This window comes from Dunckerocampus dactyliophorus, chromosome 2, assembly GCF_027744805.1.
Source record: "Dunckerocampus dactyliophorus isolate RoL2022-P2 chromosome 2, RoL_Ddac_1.1, whole genome shotgun sequence".
Lineage (NCBI taxonomy): Eukaryota > Metazoa > Chordata > Actinopteri > Syngnathiformes > Syngnathidae > Dunckerocampus > Dunckerocampus dactyliophorus.
In genome coordinates this window covers 18,004,245-18,024,274 of record NC_072820.1, presented here as the reverse complement: position 1 = coordinate 18,024,274, position 20,030 = coordinate 18,004,245, and the positions used below count along the sequence as shown (strand labels likewise).

General features: G+C 46.6%; 1 protein-coding gene across 5 annotated transcripts in view; it reads right to left on the bottom strand.

Moving 5' to 3' along the window:
• greb1l (GREB1 like retinoic acid receptor coactivator) overlaps positions 1-20,030 on the bottom strand; it is a 59,501-nt gene that overhangs the window by 5,376 nt on the left and 34,095 nt on the right. For 2 of the 5 annotated variants that reach the window (XM_054766516.1, XM_054766517.1), the window contains exons 10-30: positions 19,709-19,846; positions 19,493-19,618; positions 18,959-19,096; positions 18,475-18,660; positions 17,981-18,280; positions 17,775-17,903; positions 17,071-17,205; positions 16,693-16,890; positions 15,694-15,874; positions 8,333-8,522; positions 6,705-6,838; positions 6,285-6,627; positions 6,096-6,211; positions 5,789-6,021; positions 5,176-5,714; positions 4,017-4,128; positions 3,784-3,933; positions 3,565-3,713; positions 3,326-3,487; positions 1,185-1,389; positions 931-1,093 (exon numbers count right to left, since the gene is read on the bottom strand). In XM_054766516.1, the coding sequence (XP_054622491.1) occupies positions 931-1,093; positions 1,185-1,389; positions 3,326-3,487; positions 3,565-3,713; positions 3,784-3,933; positions 4,017-4,128; positions 5,176-5,714; positions 5,789-6,021; positions 6,096-6,211; positions 6,285-6,627; positions 6,705-6,838; positions 8,333-8,522; positions 15,694-15,874; positions 16,693-16,890; positions 17,071-17,205; positions 17,775-17,903; positions 17,981-18,280; positions 18,475-18,660; positions 18,959-19,096; positions 19,493-19,618; positions 19,709-19,846 (4,027 nt within the window). Of the gene's footprint in view, positions 1-930; positions 1,094-1,184; positions 1,390-3,325; positions 3,488-3,564; positions 3,714-3,783; positions 3,934-4,016; positions 4,129-5,175; positions 5,715-5,788; positions 6,022-6,095; positions 6,212-6,284; positions 6,628-6,704; positions 6,842-8,332; positions 8,523-15,693; positions 15,875-16,692; positions 16,891-17,070; positions 17,206-17,774; positions 17,904-17,980; positions 18,281-18,474; positions 18,661-18,958; positions 19,097-19,492; positions 19,619-19,708; positions 19,847-20,030 lie in introns of all 5 variants that reach the window. The other 3 variants (XM_054766515.1, XM_054766513.1, XM_054766514.1) reach the window with 2 other exon arrangements.

Below are 20,030 nucleotides of genomic sequence, written 5' to 3'. Positions count from 1 at the left end.
TATCTTTAATGCTAATGAGCTGTGTTTGTCCATGCCTGTTTCCTGGAGAGCAGGGGTCGGCAACCCTCACCTCCAACGACCAACAGGCAAGCATTTTGTCCACTGACACGCCTTGCCTCTATCCAGGCAGCAACCCGCAAGCCCAGCAAGGAGCCCAGTCCCCAAAACCAGGCCGGCGGTACACTAGTACACCAGCTCGCCCACCCGTGATAGCAAAAAGGTCGAGCGACGGAGGGAGTGACAGAGCGCATCTAGCAATGGGCCTTTGGGCACAACAGTAATTACTGCACATTAATAGGGCTCAAAATCTGCCTTTGCTACCTCAAAGTTAAAGCACAAATATAACTCCATAGACGTGCACCTCCAAAAAGCCGTTAAGGGCTGACTGTTGTAGTGCTTTGACCAGCTCCTCTCTCCTCAATCTACATCACTCGCCCACTACACTGAGCCAACAAGCCAAATAAGAGTTGTGGTTTGCTCATGAAGCCGACACCACAAGCCCAACCCTGGCCAAGAGCCACAAAAGTAGGGATGTAGGGGTGCCCAAAGTGCTCATTTGGCTCATTTGTCTTTGCATTTGTCATTGCATCACTGCAGAAACAAAATAACATTTAAAAAACAGCAAAAATGATCAAAATACAGCAAAAGGCACAGTGAAAAAAAGTTCACGGTGGAGACCGGGGATCTTGATCTCAAAAAGGTTGGTGATCACTGCTGTATGTGTACAATAGGAAACACTTTTTTACATATACTCTGTGACTCTGCACTTGTTTGACGTAATAGATGCCATATATCACATACAACAATGTAACACTAAGGAGCGGGACAGGAGGACACGAGTGTTAGCCAAACTAGCATAGCTATGTGAGATACAGTGTTAACATTCTAGTTCTATTTTTACAGCAACATCAAGGTGGATTCGGTTTTTACCTGCCCTCCGCTGGCTTCTGGGCGTTAAACAGCACGCACGAGTCATCCAACATGACGATAAAAGGCCAAACATCTTGCCTCTTGACCCCTTGCTCCTCCCAGCGGTTCCTCTCCAGCTCTAGGTTATGGTAAGACAGCTCCTTGATCATGAAGCGAGCAGCCCCTGGAGCCCATGCAAAGGCTACGTAAGTCCATTTCGACTATTTTGATCAAAAAGAATTGCAAACCATAAATACAAGGGTGACCTCACTGACCAACTCCCGAGTTGTTGAACATAGCGGGCAGGACGAGCAGGATATGGTTGGCCCAGTACTTCCTGTAGTGGGGCATCTCAAAGTGCTTGACCACCAGGATGTGCAAGTGAGCGGCACCCTCCATGGCATGATAAATATTGAGCAGGCCGTGCTCTTGGCGCCCCGTCGTCGGCGTGAAGATGGGGCTCTTCAAAAGATCAGGGTCCTTGAGACACAAGAATTGAAGCAGAGTGATGAGCAAGATTACCTATACTAATATAAACTTACCTATACTAATATAAACTTACCTATACTAATCTACATTTAATGGACACTTGATTTGGTACATTTGCCCAATATATCAAGATAAAAAATATCTTCATTGATAGCAATAACTACGATGGGAAATGTTGCTTTTTTTTTTTTAAATGTTAGTTAGCAGGCTGCTTCCTGGTTCATAGGGGGGTCCCATTTTTATCTCAATAAGCTGGACTGTACCATTCTGAAATAAATGATGAAAAGGTGATTTAAAAAAAATATTTAGCTATTCTTTGTCCCGTACACCAACCCTGGACAAAATATGATTTTCTTCACAGATAACTAGAATGGGGACACAATTTTAAATGTGTTTGTATGTTTTTTTTTTTTTTTTGTAAGCTACTTCCTGGTTCAGGGAGGAAGCGTTGTCATTGCGCAATCTGTCCTGGAAACGCAATCGGTTCTACATATGTGCAGAACGTGTCTACATCCGGTCGACCTATTTTTCGGCAGTCGCATGTTAGTCACGTGTAATGTATGCTATTCATTGATCTATGATACGCCAGCAATATACGTCACCCCCCACCCCACACACACACCCAAAAAAAATAATTAAGACTTGCAAAATTACATCATAATCTGTCTTTTTTTTCTTATATCATATCCATGGTGCAAGTGCATCATTTATAAGCCCTCTTTTTCTGGTTCCATATTAAGTTTTTTCCCGCCACTGAAAAAATATAGACAAAAGCATTTGCCAGGAAGATATGTTTGGATTGATGGTATTTCACCGTTTAGGAAAAAAACTTTAGCTAAATCCTCTAGATGAATCCATCATTGCACTCTGTTTTTGGTTGTTTACAATCAATTCTAACTGCATTTTATGTGTTTTATTGTGTTTATTTACGTTTGTTTGACTTAACCGCATGTGACGTTTACGTCTGCGCTACGTGCATTGTGTAACTTTTCACCGAGCTCCGTCTTGGTGGAGGTCATAAGACGATAGAAACATCCGCATGCTAATGCACTCTTTTGATAATAATCACTAATAACAACAACCCCCCCAATATATTACATATATGAAGTATGTTTATTGACCATTCATGTTTAAAAAATAATAACTGCCACGTGACACCACGTGATGCATCAGAAGCGCTGTCGTAAAAATTTGCAAAGGAGGAAGTGACGTAAGTCTCGTGCATGCGTAGAACCGATTGCGTTTCCGGGACGCATTGTGCAGTGACAACAATTTAGAATCACCTGTACCATTGATGCACCACCCTTGCACAAAATCTGGGCTTATTTGAATAGAATGTGACTAAACTGTGAAAAAGTGAATAAAATAATGTTTGTTTGTTAGCAGGCTACTTCCTGTTTCATAGAAAATGACATGAGAAGGAGGTTGGGACTGTGCTGTTCATATCATAGTGACTGAAATAAAGGACAAAAGGTGCGTTATTGTTAACACTTAAATACTGTATTAATGACTTACTCTTTGGTACATACACATACAAATGGGTTTGGCCACTATAGTGTAATAATACAAATGAACTACTCTGTTAGCTAGCTTCTTTCTAACAAAATAGCCTGGGTCACACACACAGCCGCACTAGCATGCTCTGCTAAACTCGGCTAAACCTGCTAGCTTCCATTCACGCTCCGTAAGAGAGGAAGTTTTTTCGCACCGTTTTGACATGTTTAGTCAAAATGTTTAGACATCCTTTAATTCACATTATGTCACTCATTATGCCACAACAATAAACATATTTCTAATCAGTCTCTCTGGCGATGTCAGTCCAAGACAATTTAAAAGTAGTGGGGTTTTATTTTCTTTTTGTCTTTTTCTTCTTAGGTCGTGCAGGTGTATCTGAAGAAGTGACCGGTGCAGATGTTAACAAACCAACCTTGGTGGAGACCAGAGGCAGACGCATGCTTTCCAGGTGGCTCCCCTGTTGACTGAAGACAAAGTGCTGCTCCTTGTCTTTGGGAATGACAAACTGGAGCTGGACCTCCTCCCCCAACATGGACGAACAGAAGGTGAACGTGTGGAAGGTGCACTCGGACAGCTGTGACAGACATGCAAAGGTAGATATTTAGACATGTCAGGCATGTTTGAGAGAGTTGGTGCTTGGAGCGCACTGACCTGTGTGGCAGGGCTGGCCTCACAGTAGTGGTGACACTGCTCACAGTGATGAAAGGCGTTGTGCGCGGCGTATCGAGTGAGGCGTATCGACTTGGTCTCCGGTTTGTCTTCCATTTGGCTCCTTTCTTCTTCTTTCTCCTTCTTTCTTTCTGATAAAAAGAAAACAAAACTTGTATAACAGATGTGATAAATCGCAGAGGTACACTTTTTTGCACACACCTCTCGCTTTCAGCTTTGGCATCTTGTCAGAGTGGACTGGGCTGGCCTTCTTGAACTTGGAGTCTCGGGGGTTGGGGTCAAAGACCATCTTGTGGATGTCTTCGATGTCAGGCCACTGGGTGCTTATAGGTATTGCGACCTCAGGTGTCTCTGCAGAGTTAACCTCTTACTTACGATCTAAAAAAACACTTTTTCCACTCAAAACTCTGAAACAAAGTGTCAATGATCTGTACCTTCAACCTCCTCCTCCTCTTCCTCCTCATCACACACATCCACCTCCAACAGTCTGATGAGCATCCGAAACAGGATACGTAGAAACTGGAGGTAGGCACCAGTTTTTCCCACCTGGCAAAAAGGCAGTCATAAATATTTTTAGCTGTAATTGACAAATATGCATACTGGCCACAACATTCACACAGTATTAATCTAACAATAACAATCTAACAATATTTTTACAATTTTTCCAAGATTAGATTTTTCCAAGTATAAGTGGTAAACTAACTGGTTGTTTCAGGACATTAATAGTTACATTTCTCTGTATTTTTCTCCTTTTTTGTGTCAAGTTATGTGCTAAGTTCAAAAGTATAACGACAGTCGGTTTGCTGCCAAAGTTCCTCTCCGAGTTGGATGCTTCCCCACCAAAACTGCTCAAGGTCTTTGGCAAGAAGGGTGGTGCTCAGGGAAAGAAGATCAACAGCACCCTGATTCCCATGACCCACGTAAAACAAAGGGGACAAACTGCCAAACGCATCACTGTAAAGTTGACATTTTGGTTTGGTTTGGTTTGGTTTAATTTATTTCGAACACGCATATGTCCGAAGAAACTCATCATGGGGCTTGATGGACAGAGTTTGTATACCAAACTGCAGGTGCTGGAAACCCTACTTGCGCGTTAATATTTTGTCATGTTTATGGGGTGTCAATTTATATCAGTTTTTATGTTCCAATGCTCCCAATTGTTGCAGAAATGAGGAGAAACCTTCTATTTTTGTGTTAACAATGCCACAAATCGTTGCCTTGTTTGAATTTCGAGGACTTGTGTATGAGTATTTCAGACTATTTTTCCATACAAAAGCAAAGATGACAATAGGTAAATCTGTTTCATCTGATTTTTTAATTTAAAATGACACTGAAGCGTTGTATACTAATGCATTTAAATTGTTTACTGTTCATGAGGTCTTTATGTAAAACAAAATCGTGCCCCATATGATAAACCAAGACATATTTTTGGCAATAATTTCCACTGAAAACCAAATCCTATGAAAATCGGGGCATATGAAAACCGAGGTACCACTGTACTGCAAAAGTCGTAGGGATTAAGTGTTAAACATATTCATAACCCTGTTATGAACAATTTATAAACACTTGCCTTATTGTAAAGTGTGATATTACCTGTGGGGGTCCACTGAGCAGAAGGCGTCGAGGATGCGGAACAGGTGGAGCTTCGTAATCGGCGTGTTGCTGCCTGGCGACGGTCCACTGTCGGTAGTAGGTGCTCTGCTCCTCACTCTGTAGGCTCTGTGTGATGGGGGGCCTTAAGGGGCTGCTCCAAGCCACGTCGGCGTGGGGCAGCAGTGAGAAGGAGGACAGCTGGCTCCCCGAGTCGCCCGCCAACAAGTTATATGCTGCTCGCGACATTATGACGGTCCTTGGAGAAACAGGTTTTGGGTGGTGGCTGCACTGCGAGGACTGGCTGGGCCGCTGGGTGGAGGAAGAGGACGGGGATGGGGACGAGGAGGAGGAGCTGGAGTAAAGGGACGCAGGGGCATTGGATGATTTGGGAGGGTTGGAGGAGAGCTGGCTTCCCATGGAGTCACACTCCTGCTTGAAAGTGGATGTGTTGACACCCTCTGGTGGACAGGTAGACGTGGAGGGCTTATGCAGGGTATCTGCGGCGTCTGATGAACTGACACCGTTCTCTACCAAAGAGCCTGAGAGAGAAAAAAGAAGGAAACTGTAAATATCAACATAATTACATCTTAAGAGGAGAAGCGTGGCGACCCACCAGAGGTCCTCGTTGCTGCGCTGCCATTGCTCTGAGGTCGCTCCAGCTCCTCTCCGTCATTCATGCTGGTGGTGGCTTTATCCCCATCGGACTCCCGAGGGCCTGTCATCTTTTTGGGCTCCTGAACCACCCCCATGGAAACGTAGGTGCAGGCCAGGCCCACCTCCTGTTCTAGTGCCGTACGCGTCAAGTAGCTGGAGTCGATTAGACGAAGGTCGCTGTACTTCAGAGACCTAGAAAGGTGAAAGGTATGTCACATCATCTGAATCATACACTTAAGAACACTGAAGAAACAATAGGGAATTACCTGGGGAAGGTCTCTCCAAGAGGGTCTTTCCCCGTGAGGATGACGATACAAGGCAGACCCTCCAGATCCTCGTACGTTAGCGGCACCCAGTCTTCATTCTCACAGCCACGCCATACCTGCAGGACACCCACCTTTAATAACTACTGTATCTTGGTGAAAGTTATGAACAAATCAAAAGTGGTTCCTCACTCGCAGGCGATTGGTGAAGTTCCTGGGCAGGTTGAGTTCGGAGGCTGGGCTTCCCAGCAGCACGGCAAAGCACAGCTGGAGGCCCAGCTTGTCCCGCACATCCTCCAGCCGCTCCCGGGCCAGCATGGCCAGCTGCAGCGAGGGCACACGAACCAGCAACATGTGGCCCCGCCCTTGGGAGCCCTCCCTGCCCGGGGCATTGATCAGGTCCTCCACCATGGCCAGTGTCTCTGGCGTGATGTGGTCTCTCAGGGATGGTGAAGAGGTGAGCGCCATCATGGCCTCGGTGTACTGCTGAATGAGCAGGTAGCTGCGGATCACCATGCTGTGCAAGTGTGGGTGTCTGGTGACACAAATAAAAACTTTCTTTGTTACATTATCATCATTATAAAGTAATATCTGTACTCTGTCAATTCTCACCTTTGCAGCAGGGTGTGGACCATCTTTTCGAAGGCATCGTCACAGCGCAGGATGGGGCTGGCCACGCCCCACTGCAGGGATCTGCTATAGTCCCCCAGGCCGAAGTAGATCAATTCACCACAAGGGGCCGCCACCTGCTAGAAAGATAAGCATGCAACAACGCACATGTCAATACTAGTAGCACTCAGCACACATTCTTCATTACTAGACCAAAAATAGTCAATTACCTCCTCCAAGGAGGTTATAATGTTGTCATTTCCAAACAAGATTAGATCAAAGCTACAATTTAAATGATAAGACAAATATTTTAACCTCAACTTTAGCTCAGTTGTGACAAGTTTGTACATTTTAGACATTTCATTTCTCGGTGGAGTAATGCATGAAGCTTAAAGACAATGCCAGAGGTGGGTATTTATGAAGGTGTGCAATTTGATCCAAATTAAGGTTGTTCAGCCTTGGAGGAGGCCTTACTGCGACTCTCACTACACAATATAATCTATTACAACCTATATAGGTCATAGTTAACAATACATCAGTGATTAACTGACAATATGCCCCACTTCCACCATTATTCCAATAATGTACATGCAGTTTATGTCCACTAGTTGGACCACTGCAATGGCAAGGCAAGGCGAGTTTATTTATAGAGCACAATTCATACACAAAATTATTCAAAGTGCTTTACGGAAAAGAAGGGTAAAATCACTTCATAAAATCATTCCAAAATCATTCCATAAAACAAAATAAAAATGTAAAATGAAGAGTGCAGATAAAATACTTTCAGTTGTCGTGTGCACAGTTGAATAGAAGTGTTTTCAGCTTGGATTTGAACACTGCCAAAGTTGAGGATTGTCCCACATCTTCTGGGGTTAGGTTTTAGAGAAAGAGTCTCAAGGTGGCTAATAACACTTTGTCTTTGTTTCTGTGTGCCAAAGACAATGATTTCAGTTTTGTCTGATCCTAGCTAGAGAAAGTTGTTTTGCATTCACACACTGATCTGCTTGCTGCAGTGACAAAGTAAATCAGCAGGACCATGTTCACCGGCAGTCAGTGACACGTAGATCTGAGTGTGGTCTGCATAGTTGTGGTCGGACACATTGCAGCTGCATATCAGCTGGCCTAAAGGAAGCATGTACAGATTGAGCAAAAGGGGTCCCAGGATTGACCCCTGGGGAACCCCACAGGTCATAGCCATTTGCTCTGAGACACAGTTACCAATTCCAACAAAGTACTTCCTGTCCTCCAGACAGGACTTGAACCAGTTTAGAGCAGTACCAGAGATTCCCACCAAGTTTTCTAACCGCTGTAATAAGATGACATGGTCAACTGTGTCAAAGGCAGCGCTCAGGTCCAGCAGAACTAAAAGTGACACTTTGCCTGCATCTATGTTCAGATAGATATCATTTGTCACCTTGATCAGAGCTGTGTCAGTTCTGAGGTGGTGCCTAAATCCTGATTGGAAAGTATCAAATACATTGTTAGACAGGAGAATGTCAGTAAGCTGTTGGTATACAACCTTTTCTAAGACTTTTCCCATGAATGGCAGGTTTGATATGGGCCCATAATTGTTCAGTACTATGGCAATGCTTAACCAACGTGTGGAGAGTTTTTTGAAAATTCATCCTCACCAGGCTTTCATTGGAGGGCCAGTGCACCTCGTTGTAGACGCTGATGCGTGACTGGTGTGTCTGCAGCGTGTACGGGAAGCAGCTGACCTGTAGGACCAGCAGGTTCACCGCATCCAGGACCTCCTGGCAGTTGACCACTCGGTCGGCCAGACCCTGCAGCTCGCCGTGGCACACGGAGCCCGACAGAGCGCTAGAGGGGGAAAAATAAAGACTTTAATTGGAACGTGTTATTTGTCAAAAATCATGAGGTACACAAAAGCTTGCTGTAGACAGTCACAATGTATCTAACCCACCACGATTCCATCCCAGCATGCAGAATTATCAATTTTGAAAAGGCAGACTTGGATTGGATCATATGAGCTTGTGCAGGTGTATCATACAACGTGTCTATACACTGTAAAATAAGGCAGCCTATCTATTATAGTCACTTAATTAAATACATCCTTACTAAATAAAAATTGTAATATATTGATTTAAATTACATTGCTATTTTGAGAACTTTATCATTATGTGTTGTATTAATTTAATAATGCTGTGAAACCTTTATTCTATTTGTGAGAATGCAAGAAAAGGGACATGACCTGAATATGACCCCTCAGAAACTAAGTTGGCCAGTACCCTTTTTTGTACAGCAGAGGCCGTCATTGTGCATCGGTGTATGAGAAGGCATTGAGCATATTGATTTCATGTCTCTTTTCTTGAAATTTCACAATAGAATAAAGGTTTCACAAATCACAAACTATGTTTTTATTCATCTTTGGGGTCTGTAGATGAATCCAGTCCAGATTTGAGAAGTCTAAGCCTAGTTGTTTTCAAAGTGGACCGGGCCTAATATGGACTAGGTGCTAAAAACACATCTAAATGTGCCTTTGTTGCATTTTCACAAACAGAATAAAGGTTTCACAAATCACAAATTGTGTTTTTATGAATCTTTGGGGTCTATAGATTAATCCAGCCGGGATTTGAGAAGTCTAAGACTAGTTGCTTTCAACATGGACTATGCCTAATACGGACTACGTGCTAAAAAAAAAAAAAAACGTCTAAAAGTGGGTGCCTTTATTGCGTATTCACAAACCAAATAAATGTTTCACAAATACAATAGTGAGTGTCAGGTAAAGGCAGTGTCTGAATCTGGTGTCACAATGTGCTAGTGACTACCAATTGTTGTGGTTGTCACTGCGTGGTACCTGCCTTCTTCTGGCTTGTTTTTTCCTTTTATTGTTGCAGTTACACCTTAAGCGGGCTGGAGGCGGGGACGCTGGGCACACCTGTGGCTAATTACCCTATACTCATTTAAGCAGACTACCCACAGCTGGCAGCCGCTGGTTCATTGTTTCGCCTCTGCTGGCAACACACCCGAGTGCTTCTGCTACCAGTCGTTGTTCCATGCCCATTTGGACCTGCCGCCTCCCTGCCGTCCAGCTAACCCCAGTGTTTGTACTTTTCTTCATGGTGTAACTTTCATTTGCCTTTTGTCTCTATTTTTGCCACAACACCATCGTTTTCTGTTTTTGGATCTACTCTCTCTTGCACTTTTTGTCATTAAAAATCCTGAATTACCACACGAACTCTAAGCCTCTGCATCTGGGGTCCTAACCACACCGAGAACCTGACAGAATGAACCAGCCAGCAATGGACCCCGCGGAGCCCGAGCCCATTAAATTGGCGCTGCGTCACCAGGCTCAACGCCTGGGCAGACAAGAGGAACAACTTAATGCTTTGGGTTCGTGCATTAAAAGCCTAGCTGACCAACAAGACGCTCGCATGCAGGCTCTGGAGACACAGCTCGGCGCGTTGGTCGCAACCCTACAGCAAGGATCTTCCACCACCACACCACCCGCTAACCCGGAAATACCCACAGAACATTCGCCCTCGTCAGACGCCATCTTACCTGCGCTCGGCTCAGTGCTGTCCAAACCCGAGAGGTTCTCCGGTGAGTCCGGTGAGGTACACACCTTCCTCACTCAATGCGAGCTCCACTTCGAGCTGCAGGCGGCTGCCTTCCGCTCCGAGCGGGCACGGATCGCCTTCATCATTTCCCATCTGACTGGCAAAGCAGGGGAGTGGGCCACGGCGGAATGGAGCCGCCGATCTCCCACTTGCTCGTCCTATTCCGCCTTCACCAGGGCGATGGAACAGGTGTTCCAACGGACTCCTCCCGGGCGCGACGCAGCACGCGCCCTACTGCGAATAAGTCAGGGACGCCGCAGCGCCATCGACTACGCCGTCGAGTTCCGCGCACTTGCGGCAAAAAGTGATTGGAACGCCACGGCCCTACTGGATGCATTCTTTACTGGCCTGGCTGATCCCATCAAGGACCAGATGATTCCGCTGGAGACCCCGGCAACCCTCGACGACCTCATCGCCTTGGCTGTCCGCATCGAAAAGCGCCTCAGCGACCGCCAGGCGGACCGGGGACGCGGCACCCCCGGCTACAGCCGCGGCGATTACAAGTTCCAACTGACACCGCCCCGGCCATCCGCCTACATGGAATCCACTCCTGCACCTCGGCTCGACGAACCTATGCAGCTGGGAGGGAGTCGTCTCACTCCTGCGGAGAGGAATCGCCGCAAGCTCCTCCGCTTGTGCATCTACTGCGGCCAGGCAGGTCATTCCCTCTCCAGCTGTCCGGTCCGTCCCGACAGCCCACGCACCCAAGCTGCACATCCACGCTCTCCAAGCGCGTCCGGAGACACGCCCCCCCCGGATGACGTCAGCGCCTGACGCGGCTGGTAGACTACAACTCCCAGGTACTCTCTCCTGGTCTACCAAACAATTAGACATTAACCCTTTCATTGACTCAGGGGCAGATGACAATTTTATTGATGAGGGGTTTGTCAAACAACATGGTGTTCCCTTGATGGGCGTCACCTTGCTACTATCACGCACCAAACCACTCCAATTCTTCTCCGCATTTCTGGTAACCACTCGGAGACCATGAGTTTCTTAGTCATTCCTTCCCGTTCAGCACCCATCGTATTAGGGCTTACCTGGTTGCTCAAACATAACCCCCACATTGACTGGGCTAAATCCACCATTATTAATTGGAGCGTTTTTTGTCACACACACTGTCTCAAATCAGCATGTCCACGAACTCCGCCCGCCCAGATAGAATTGCCGGAAAGAATTGATCTCACCTCGGTACCCTCAGTTTACCACGACCTCCGTGAAGCATTCAGTAAAGAAAAAGCCCAGTCACTTCCTCCTCACAGACCATATGATTGTGCCATTGAGCTACTTCCCGGTGCTACCCTCCCATCCGCACGGCTATTTAACATTTCCAAACCTGAAAGGGAAGCGTTGGAGCAATATATCGCCACGTCTCTCGCAGCTGGCCTCATTCGTCCTTCATCGTCCCCATTAGCTGCTGGGTTTTTTTTCGTGGACAAAAAAGATAAGTCCCTCCGCCCTTGTGTAGACTACCGGGCTCTCAATGATATTACAGTAAAGAATAAATACCCATTACCGCTAATGGATTCCGCATTTAACTCCCTCCATTCCGCCAAGATATTCACTAAGCTTGACCTTCGTTCTGCCTACCATCTAGTTCGTGTCCGAGAGGGTGATGAATGGAAGACCGCGTTCAATACCCCTCTCGGACACTTTGAATATCTAGTCATGCCTTTCGGACTCACCAATGCTCCAGCCGTGTTCCAAAGCTTCATAAATGACGTCCTGCGAGACATGCTCGGCCGCTTTATTTTCGTTTATTTGGACGATATTCTAATTTTTTCATCCTCACTCGAGGAACACACCCAGCACGTTCGTCTGGTCCTCCAAAGGCTACTTGAGAACAAATTATTTGTTAAGGCAGAGAAATGTTCTTTCCACTCGTCGTCCGTTTCCTTTCTGGGGTTCATTGTGGAACAAGGCCAAGTTAGTCCCGACCCAGCCAAGATCCAGGCTGTGGTCGACTGGCCCGTTCCGACATCAAGGAAGCTTCTTCAAAGGTTCCTAGGCTTTGCCAATTTCTATCGCCGATTTATTAGGAATTTTAGCCGGGTCGCAGAACCAATGACGAAGCTCACATCTGTTAAAGTTCCTTTTAGGTGGACCCCAGAGGCAGACGCAGCATTTAGTAAGCTAAAATCTTTATTCACCTCGGTTCCTGTGCTCATTCACCCTAACCCCTCCTCTCAATTCATTGTCGAGGTTGATGCGTCAGACACCGGCGTAGGGGCCGTCCTCTCCCAGCGCTCGAGCGACGACCAGAAGCTCCACCCCTGTGCCTTCTTCTCCCGCCGCCTGACCCCGGCCGAACGCAACTACGACATTGGCAACAGAGAATTATTGGCACTCATCCTGGCGTTGCAAGAGTGGAGGCACTGGCTCGAGGGTGCTGAACTCCCGTTCATTGTTCACACTGACCACAAAAACCTGTCATACCTCCGCTCCGCTCAGCGGCTCAATCCCCGACAAGCACGATGGGCCCTTTTCCTCACTCGATTCAATTTCACCCTGACCTACCGCCCGGGCTCCCAAAACACCAAGCCCGACGCCCTCTCCCGACTACACGCACCGGCCCCGGAGCAACCCCGCCAGGAATACATCGTCCCCCAGTCCCGGATCCTGGGTGCCCTTCAGTGGGATATCGAGCGGCGGGTGGCCAACGCTGCTGAAGAAATCTCCACCCCTGAAGGTTGTCCGGCGGCACGGCTGTTTGTCGTCCCGGGACTCCGCTCCGAGGTCCTCCGGTGGGCCCATGAGTCCAAGGTAGCATGCCACCCCGGAGTCTCCCGCACCGCTTTCCTCCTGGCGCAACGGTTCTGGTGGCCGTCATTCCGAGCGGACGTCCAGAAGTTCGTGGCCGCCTGCCCAGTCTGCGCGCGGAACAAGCCATCTCATCTGGCTCCAGCGGGCTTCCTGCGACCGCTTCCCATCCCCTCCCGCCCATGGTCCCACATAGCACTGGACTTCGTGACAGGACTTCCACCATCTAACGGAAATACAGTCGTCCTCACCATAGTGGATCGCTTTTCGAAAATGGCTCACTTTATAGTACTCCCGAAGCTCCCCTCGGCCCTGGAGACGGCAGACTTACTAGTCTCTCACGCCTTGAGACTGCATGGAATCCCCCTGGATGTGGTCTCAGACAGGGGACCACAATTTACGTCTGCTGTCTGGAAGGCGTTCTGCAAAGCCCTCGGAGCATCACCCAGTCTGTCCTCGGGCTATCATCCACAGAGCAACGGTCAAACCGAGAGAGCCAATCAGGACCTGGAGGCGGCCATCCGCTGTGTTTGCCATCAACAGCCCGCCTCCTGGTCCCTCAACCTGCCGTGGATCGAGTATGCTCGCAACACCTTGGTCTGCTCCGCCACGGGCCTGTCCCCGTTCCACGTCGCCTATGGTTACCAGCCTCCGGCATTCCCATCCCTGGAATCAGAGGTGACAGTCCCCTCCGTGGCCGCCCACCTACAACGGGCCCGCCGGGCCTGGCGCAACACACGGGCAGCCCTTGGTCGGACATCAGAGCGCAACCAACGCCTAGCCAACCGCCACCGCTCAGTCGCCCCCGATTACAAGCCAGGACAGAGGGTGTGGCTTTCTTCCCGTGATTTACCCCTCCATGTTGACTCAAAGAAGCTCCAGCCCAGATTCATCGGCCCTTACCCCGTGGATCGTGTCCTGAACCCCTCCGCTGTTCGACTCCGTCTGCCAGAGTCCCTCAGGATACATCCGGTTTTTCATGTTTCACTCCTTAAACCAGTTACCACCAGCAACCTCAGCCCTCCGGAGGTGCCTCCCCCTCCCCCCAGGATGATTGAAGGCCACCCAGCATTCACGGTCAAGGCCATTTTGGACGTGAGAAGAAGGGGCAGGGGTTTCCAGTATTTGGTTGACTGGGAGGGGTACGGCCCCGAGGATCGTTCATGGATTTCCCGGTCCCTCATTCTCGACCCCACCCTCATTTCGGACTTTCACAAGCGTTTCCCAGAGAAGCCAGGTAAGCCGCCGGGTGGCGCCCATTAAGGGGGGGGGTACTGTCACAATGTGCTAGTGACTACCAATTGTTGTGGTTGTCACTGCGTGGTACCTGCCTTCTTCTGGCTTGTTTTTTCCTTTTATTGTTGCAGTTACACCTTAAGCGGGCTGGAGGCGGGGACGCTGGGCACACCTGTGGCTAATTACCCTATACTCATTTAAGCAGACTACCCACAGCTGGCAGCCGCTGGTTCATTGTTTCGCCTCTGCTGGCAACACACCCGAGTGCTTCTGCTACCAGTCGTTGTTCCATGCCCATTTGGACCTGCCGCCTCCCTGCCGTCCAGCTAACCCCAGTGTTTGTACTTTTCTTCATGGTGTAACTTTCATTTGCCTTTTGTCTCTATTTTTGCCACAACACCATCGTTTTCTGTTTTTGGATCTACTCTCTCTTGCACTTTTTGTCATTAAAAATCCTGAATTACCACACGAACTCTAAGCCTCTGCATCTGGGGTCCTAACCACACCGAGAACCTGACATCTGGACCATTGTAGGGAACTTAAATATACCTTTGAAGTTTTTCAAAAGTTGTTGCTTGAACTTGATGGACTGAAAATCAGTAAAAAATAATGAGTTTCAAGAATAGTATTGTTTAAAATGTTACCCAATTTCGGTGCTTTTTCCAACTAAGCACCTGCAAAACTGTTAAGTGTAATGTTACATATGACAGCTGCTTTTAATGTATATTTTTGAAGCTTAAATTGTATTTGTGTAATTTATACAGCGACGCAGATATTCATTATATTTCGCACTTGTTTAACTATACAAAAGGATCATTGTGCCAGCTGTGTTGTAATTGCATAGTGATACAGAATATTGTTTATTCAAATAAACTGTTTAGAAAACTTGATTTGCTATCTGTTTTGTTGTGGAAGAATTTTGCTTAAAATTTGATTAACTTAATTTTTAAACTCATTTAAAAGTAAGGGTAATATAGAAAAGTAATTGGATCAACTTAATGTTCAAGAGCAATACACCTTAAAAAAGTGATTGAAATGTCCAAATATTAAGTGCCTGCAAGTTACAATTCTTCAGGAAAAGATCATTCTTCCAACTCAAATTAGGTTGTCCGTTGAACATAATTTTTGAAGTTTGAAATTTTGTTGTCATTAAAAGTGCTGAACGCAAATAGTTTCGTTAATTATTTTCGTTGAGGTAATGTATTATTTTTTAGAGTGTATGCTAAATAACACTTGCAGAGGAGCCTGGAAAATAAAACTCAAACGACATGACCAACTTTTATGCATACTTCTAAGTCATTCCATTGTGTTTGTTCACTCTCTTCCTCCTCTTCCCCTCTCTTCATTTTCCTCTTAAAAAAAAAGAGGACAAGGCCAACCGTGCAGCCATAACAACTCAAAAGTGTGTCTTGTACCTTGTGAGGTCAACATGCGAGTTGTCGTGGATGAGGACAAACAGCGTGTATGGGTTCTGTTTGACTTTCCTCATGAAGGCCTCCATCTTAACATGCACGTCGGTGTCCAGTCGCACTACATATTTGTCACATTTCTGCTGAGCCAAGCAGGATTCCTCCATTCCTAAATCCAAGAGGACACCTATTTAAAAGAGGAGGGAATGATACATTATATATACCAGTGTTTCCCAAACGTTTTACAGTCGCATACCCCTTCAGACATTTGACCTGAAGTCATGCACCCAATACTCCTGCACACTTGTCATATTAATTAACTTGAAATATCGTACATAATTTATTGGTTAATTAATTTCATATTAATTCCATGTCAAAAATGTGGTCACATTTTGATAAAGTTTCACATGAGCACTGATAAATAGACAATTAATCATCCTACACATATTATATTCCAGTCTGATGTTGGCATCCGTCCATTTGAATGTGTTGAATTTCAGCTTAACTTTTTCTGTTGACTCATGATGGTTATGGTTAAGTCTGCATATTAATTTAATACCAATTTGAAGGGGAAAGCTTAACAATCATAAAAGCAGTATCCGAAGTGCAAAAATACATACAACCAACAATAAAGCCTAATTTTCGGTGGAATCTCACAGTGACAGGTTTTCATCTGCGCCGTGCAAGCATAGGAACACTAATATAAATGAAATCTTCAAGGTGAAACACAAAATAATCATCGATTATTTGTTCATATAATGCACACAGAGCAAAGAACAACTTCACACTCAGTCTCCTTCCTGCTGTCGGCTCCATTCTCCTTGCACCGTGAGGCATTCAGGTGCACTCGCAATTGTGAGTGTTAGGTGCTAATTGTTTTCATTTTTCTTCACGTACCCCCTATTATAAGAGGTGTACCCCTGGGGGTACGTGTACACCACTTTGGGAACCTAGGATATATACACTTCCTTCTAAGGCTTTGTGGTCTACGTTTTGGTTGCATACCTGATTGTCGGATGCGCTGTGCTGTCTGGTTTACCAGAATGTGAGAGGGCGGGACTAAAACCAGAAAGTCCACTTTACAAAAGCGCCCCAAGTCAAGGTTCTGGCTGCCTGAGTCAGCGATGGAGCAGACCTGAGAGAGGAGGCGGCGAGCCACGCTCAGCTGGGTCGGAAAAATCTGGAAGACCTTACTGAGCAGCTCTGATGCAGGAAACAAGGAAGAGATCCATAATCCCGTTTTAATGATTGCAATACACGTCAGGAGCCGAGTAGGCAAATCATAAATGAATTCCTATTTTAGAGAGCAAAATCATGCACAGGGTATAAATATTGCCTCATTCTATGCTCGAAAGTCAAAATGAATAGTTTTTAGTTCCTCACCTCTGTCTGTAGGTGGTGACATGCTGGCAGACTCCTGCGAATGAATGTGGTCAGTGACATCGCCCTGGAAGGGCTGGATGACCTGGCCTTTCCGTCGCCGCTGATACCGCACCAGCTGCTTGTCCAGATTGTCCCCTGTGAAAACAAGCAGTCACCATGGTAACACACACACACACACACACACACACACACACACATGCACAAACGGGCGCCACACGGCGAGGAGCGAGGCAAATGTTCAGCTCGATGCACTTACGCATAAGAACATGAGCACAAACACACACAGCAGCATGAATATTACACAGTGGTGTGTAACACACATGCATGGCTAATAAGCAATCTGCATCATCACTGGTGATGCAGATCTGATCCACTAAGGAAATAAATTTAAATATTTATATCTGCCAATCTTGTCGGACAAACTTTGTGCATGCAGGCTTGGAAGCTGTAATGTCAAAACCAAGTTTGGTTTGGTTTGGTTTGGTTTAGTTTTATTTGAACATGCATGAAGGCTACAATGGAAAACATCTCATGAATCCTTTCATGTGGAGCCATCCTTGACTCCACATCGCATCCAGTGCAAATTAAATTTGACACAAAAATCACACTTAACAAAAGGAGATTTTGATATCTAAGTAAAATCTCATCAGATAATGTTGGATTACATAATGTTATCTGTTGGAGTGGACACAGTTATCACTTACCTAGCGAGGTGGTTTTGAAGTGAGATGCCAACACACTGACTTTTCCTGTGATGAGCTCGTAGCTGATTTCCTTCAGGAACTCGTTGGTAGTCAGCATGCCCTCCGCCAAAGCCCGTGCTTGGTACTTTCCTGTGGTGGACACATGTCACGGGTGATATCTTAGCATGTGGCACAATAATGGTCCATGAGAAAAGCTGGAAACGTACCTAAGACCAGCATGCAGAACTCGTTTCCATTCATTTTGGAGGCACATATGATGACCACGTAAGTGGGCAGCGACTGCTGCTGGTGGGGACCTTCGCTGAGGGTGCGCAGTGACTCGCAAATTCCCTCCCCTAGGGAATTATGGGTAACAACCACCTGTACAGTGCCCCCAGAGACGCTGGCCTCCAGCCGAGCCAACCAGGGCAGCTGGGACGGGGAGATGGCAGGACCGCAGGGGCAACAGAGCATGGCCTTCAAAACTATTTGCTCCAGCTCCTCCCTTAGGGGAATCTGCTCTGGGCCTGCAAGAAACACCAAAATATGAGTAAGACCCAAACCGAAAGGTGAGGAATTGCCCTCTAAAGAACACACACGCACACCCAACTTGTATATTTGTTTTACTGGGTGGTGTTTAAACAAGAGTGAGAGGTCATTGCCCTTGTTAGCCTGCTAGGATAGTACATCGCGTTTGTCCTTTGTGTGTTTTGCAGCTCACCTAGACGTGCCAGATACTGTAACGTGAGCAGAATCATGGTTTCCACGCTCAGCAGTTGGCTGCTGCTGAGGCCCAATGTCTCCAAGGTTTTCTCTGTCAACTGGTTGTTCTTGTAGCAACCCACCAGCAGCGGGCTCACTACCAAATCCCCAACATTGCCATAGAAATAAGGTAAAATGCCGTGCCCTGGAGAGACAACGTCAAACAACAGGCGTGTAAACAATATAGTGGGGGGAGAAAATGCTGCGAGGGAAACTGCAACTGTGTTAGGTTAACGTTACATTCCTATATTCTGTAATATTGAACCACTGAACGCATCAGTCCGAACAAAACACGAATGAGGCTCTCGTGTATTTACATGAGTGCTATCCAAGAGGAGACTGAGGACAGCGTGAAAACGGAGCACTTAAGCAAAGTGCATAGTGCTTACAATAGATTTCCAGCATGTGTTGATATGATTACAAGATGCATAGGAGTCTGGTACCAATGAGGATGACAGGGCGAACTCCCGCACAGTTGAGTAGGTTGTCCGGTACGATTACCGTCCCTCCAGCGCTGACAGGCTGCGGTTGGATGACACCCGGCCCCGGTGACTGAGGAGATGGGCCCCCTAATACAGAGCCTGTTTGTACAATAGACACAGAAATAACAATACAGGGATTTGCTGCTGTATTCAGGTCAGAGACATTTGCTCGACAATTCATGTGCAATGACGGCATAATCACAATGTGGTAGAAACTGTCTTCGATTATTATGTTTTTTTTCTCTTAAATAATTCCTAACTCTCCAGTAGCTCCATCTCCATGGTGATAGAGGGTGAATCATCCCTAACGACCTCACAGAATGTCAGCAATGTTGTTTAGTCGTCCTCAAACCAGACTTGAAAACATTATTAACAAAACGGTCTACGTACATCTGCAAACATGACATTAGCTCACAAGCAGACACATGAGGGTCAGGCTTTAGTACGATTCATGTGGATTTGCATTCAAACCCTGGTGACATTCCGGAAACCAACCTGGAGAGCAAGCAACCGGCCGGATTGCTGGAACAGGGACGGCTGTGAGAGGGACTGGGACGATGGAGCTGGGATGCCAGCTTCGATGCCGCTTTTTGGGAGGGCCAGAGTTCATGGCGGAGGACACTGAAAAACCCCCCCCAAAATACAGAAACCCATTTTAAACATGGAAGGCAACAAGTGCTGGATTATCTGACCAGGAAAGGGAAGTCTTACCTGGACTGTCTCCCAAGTCGGCTGTTCGATACCCTTGACTCTGAGGCCCTAAGGTGACCTGGGAGGGGCTGAGCAGGGGAGGATGCCCATCAACACTCAGGCAATTGGTCGGCCCGTTTACCCTCAGCGCTGTGGGAACTGGAAAATCATACGGTAAATATAATTTTCCAGAGTGAAGAATGCATGAATATATTCCTATATTTGAACATTGACTGCCAATGACATTCTCCAATCTCATATTCACAGAGTGTTTGCAATACACTAAAACATTGATCAGCAGGCATAACGTTTGCCTGTCAATATCACACAACCTCGTAAAGGG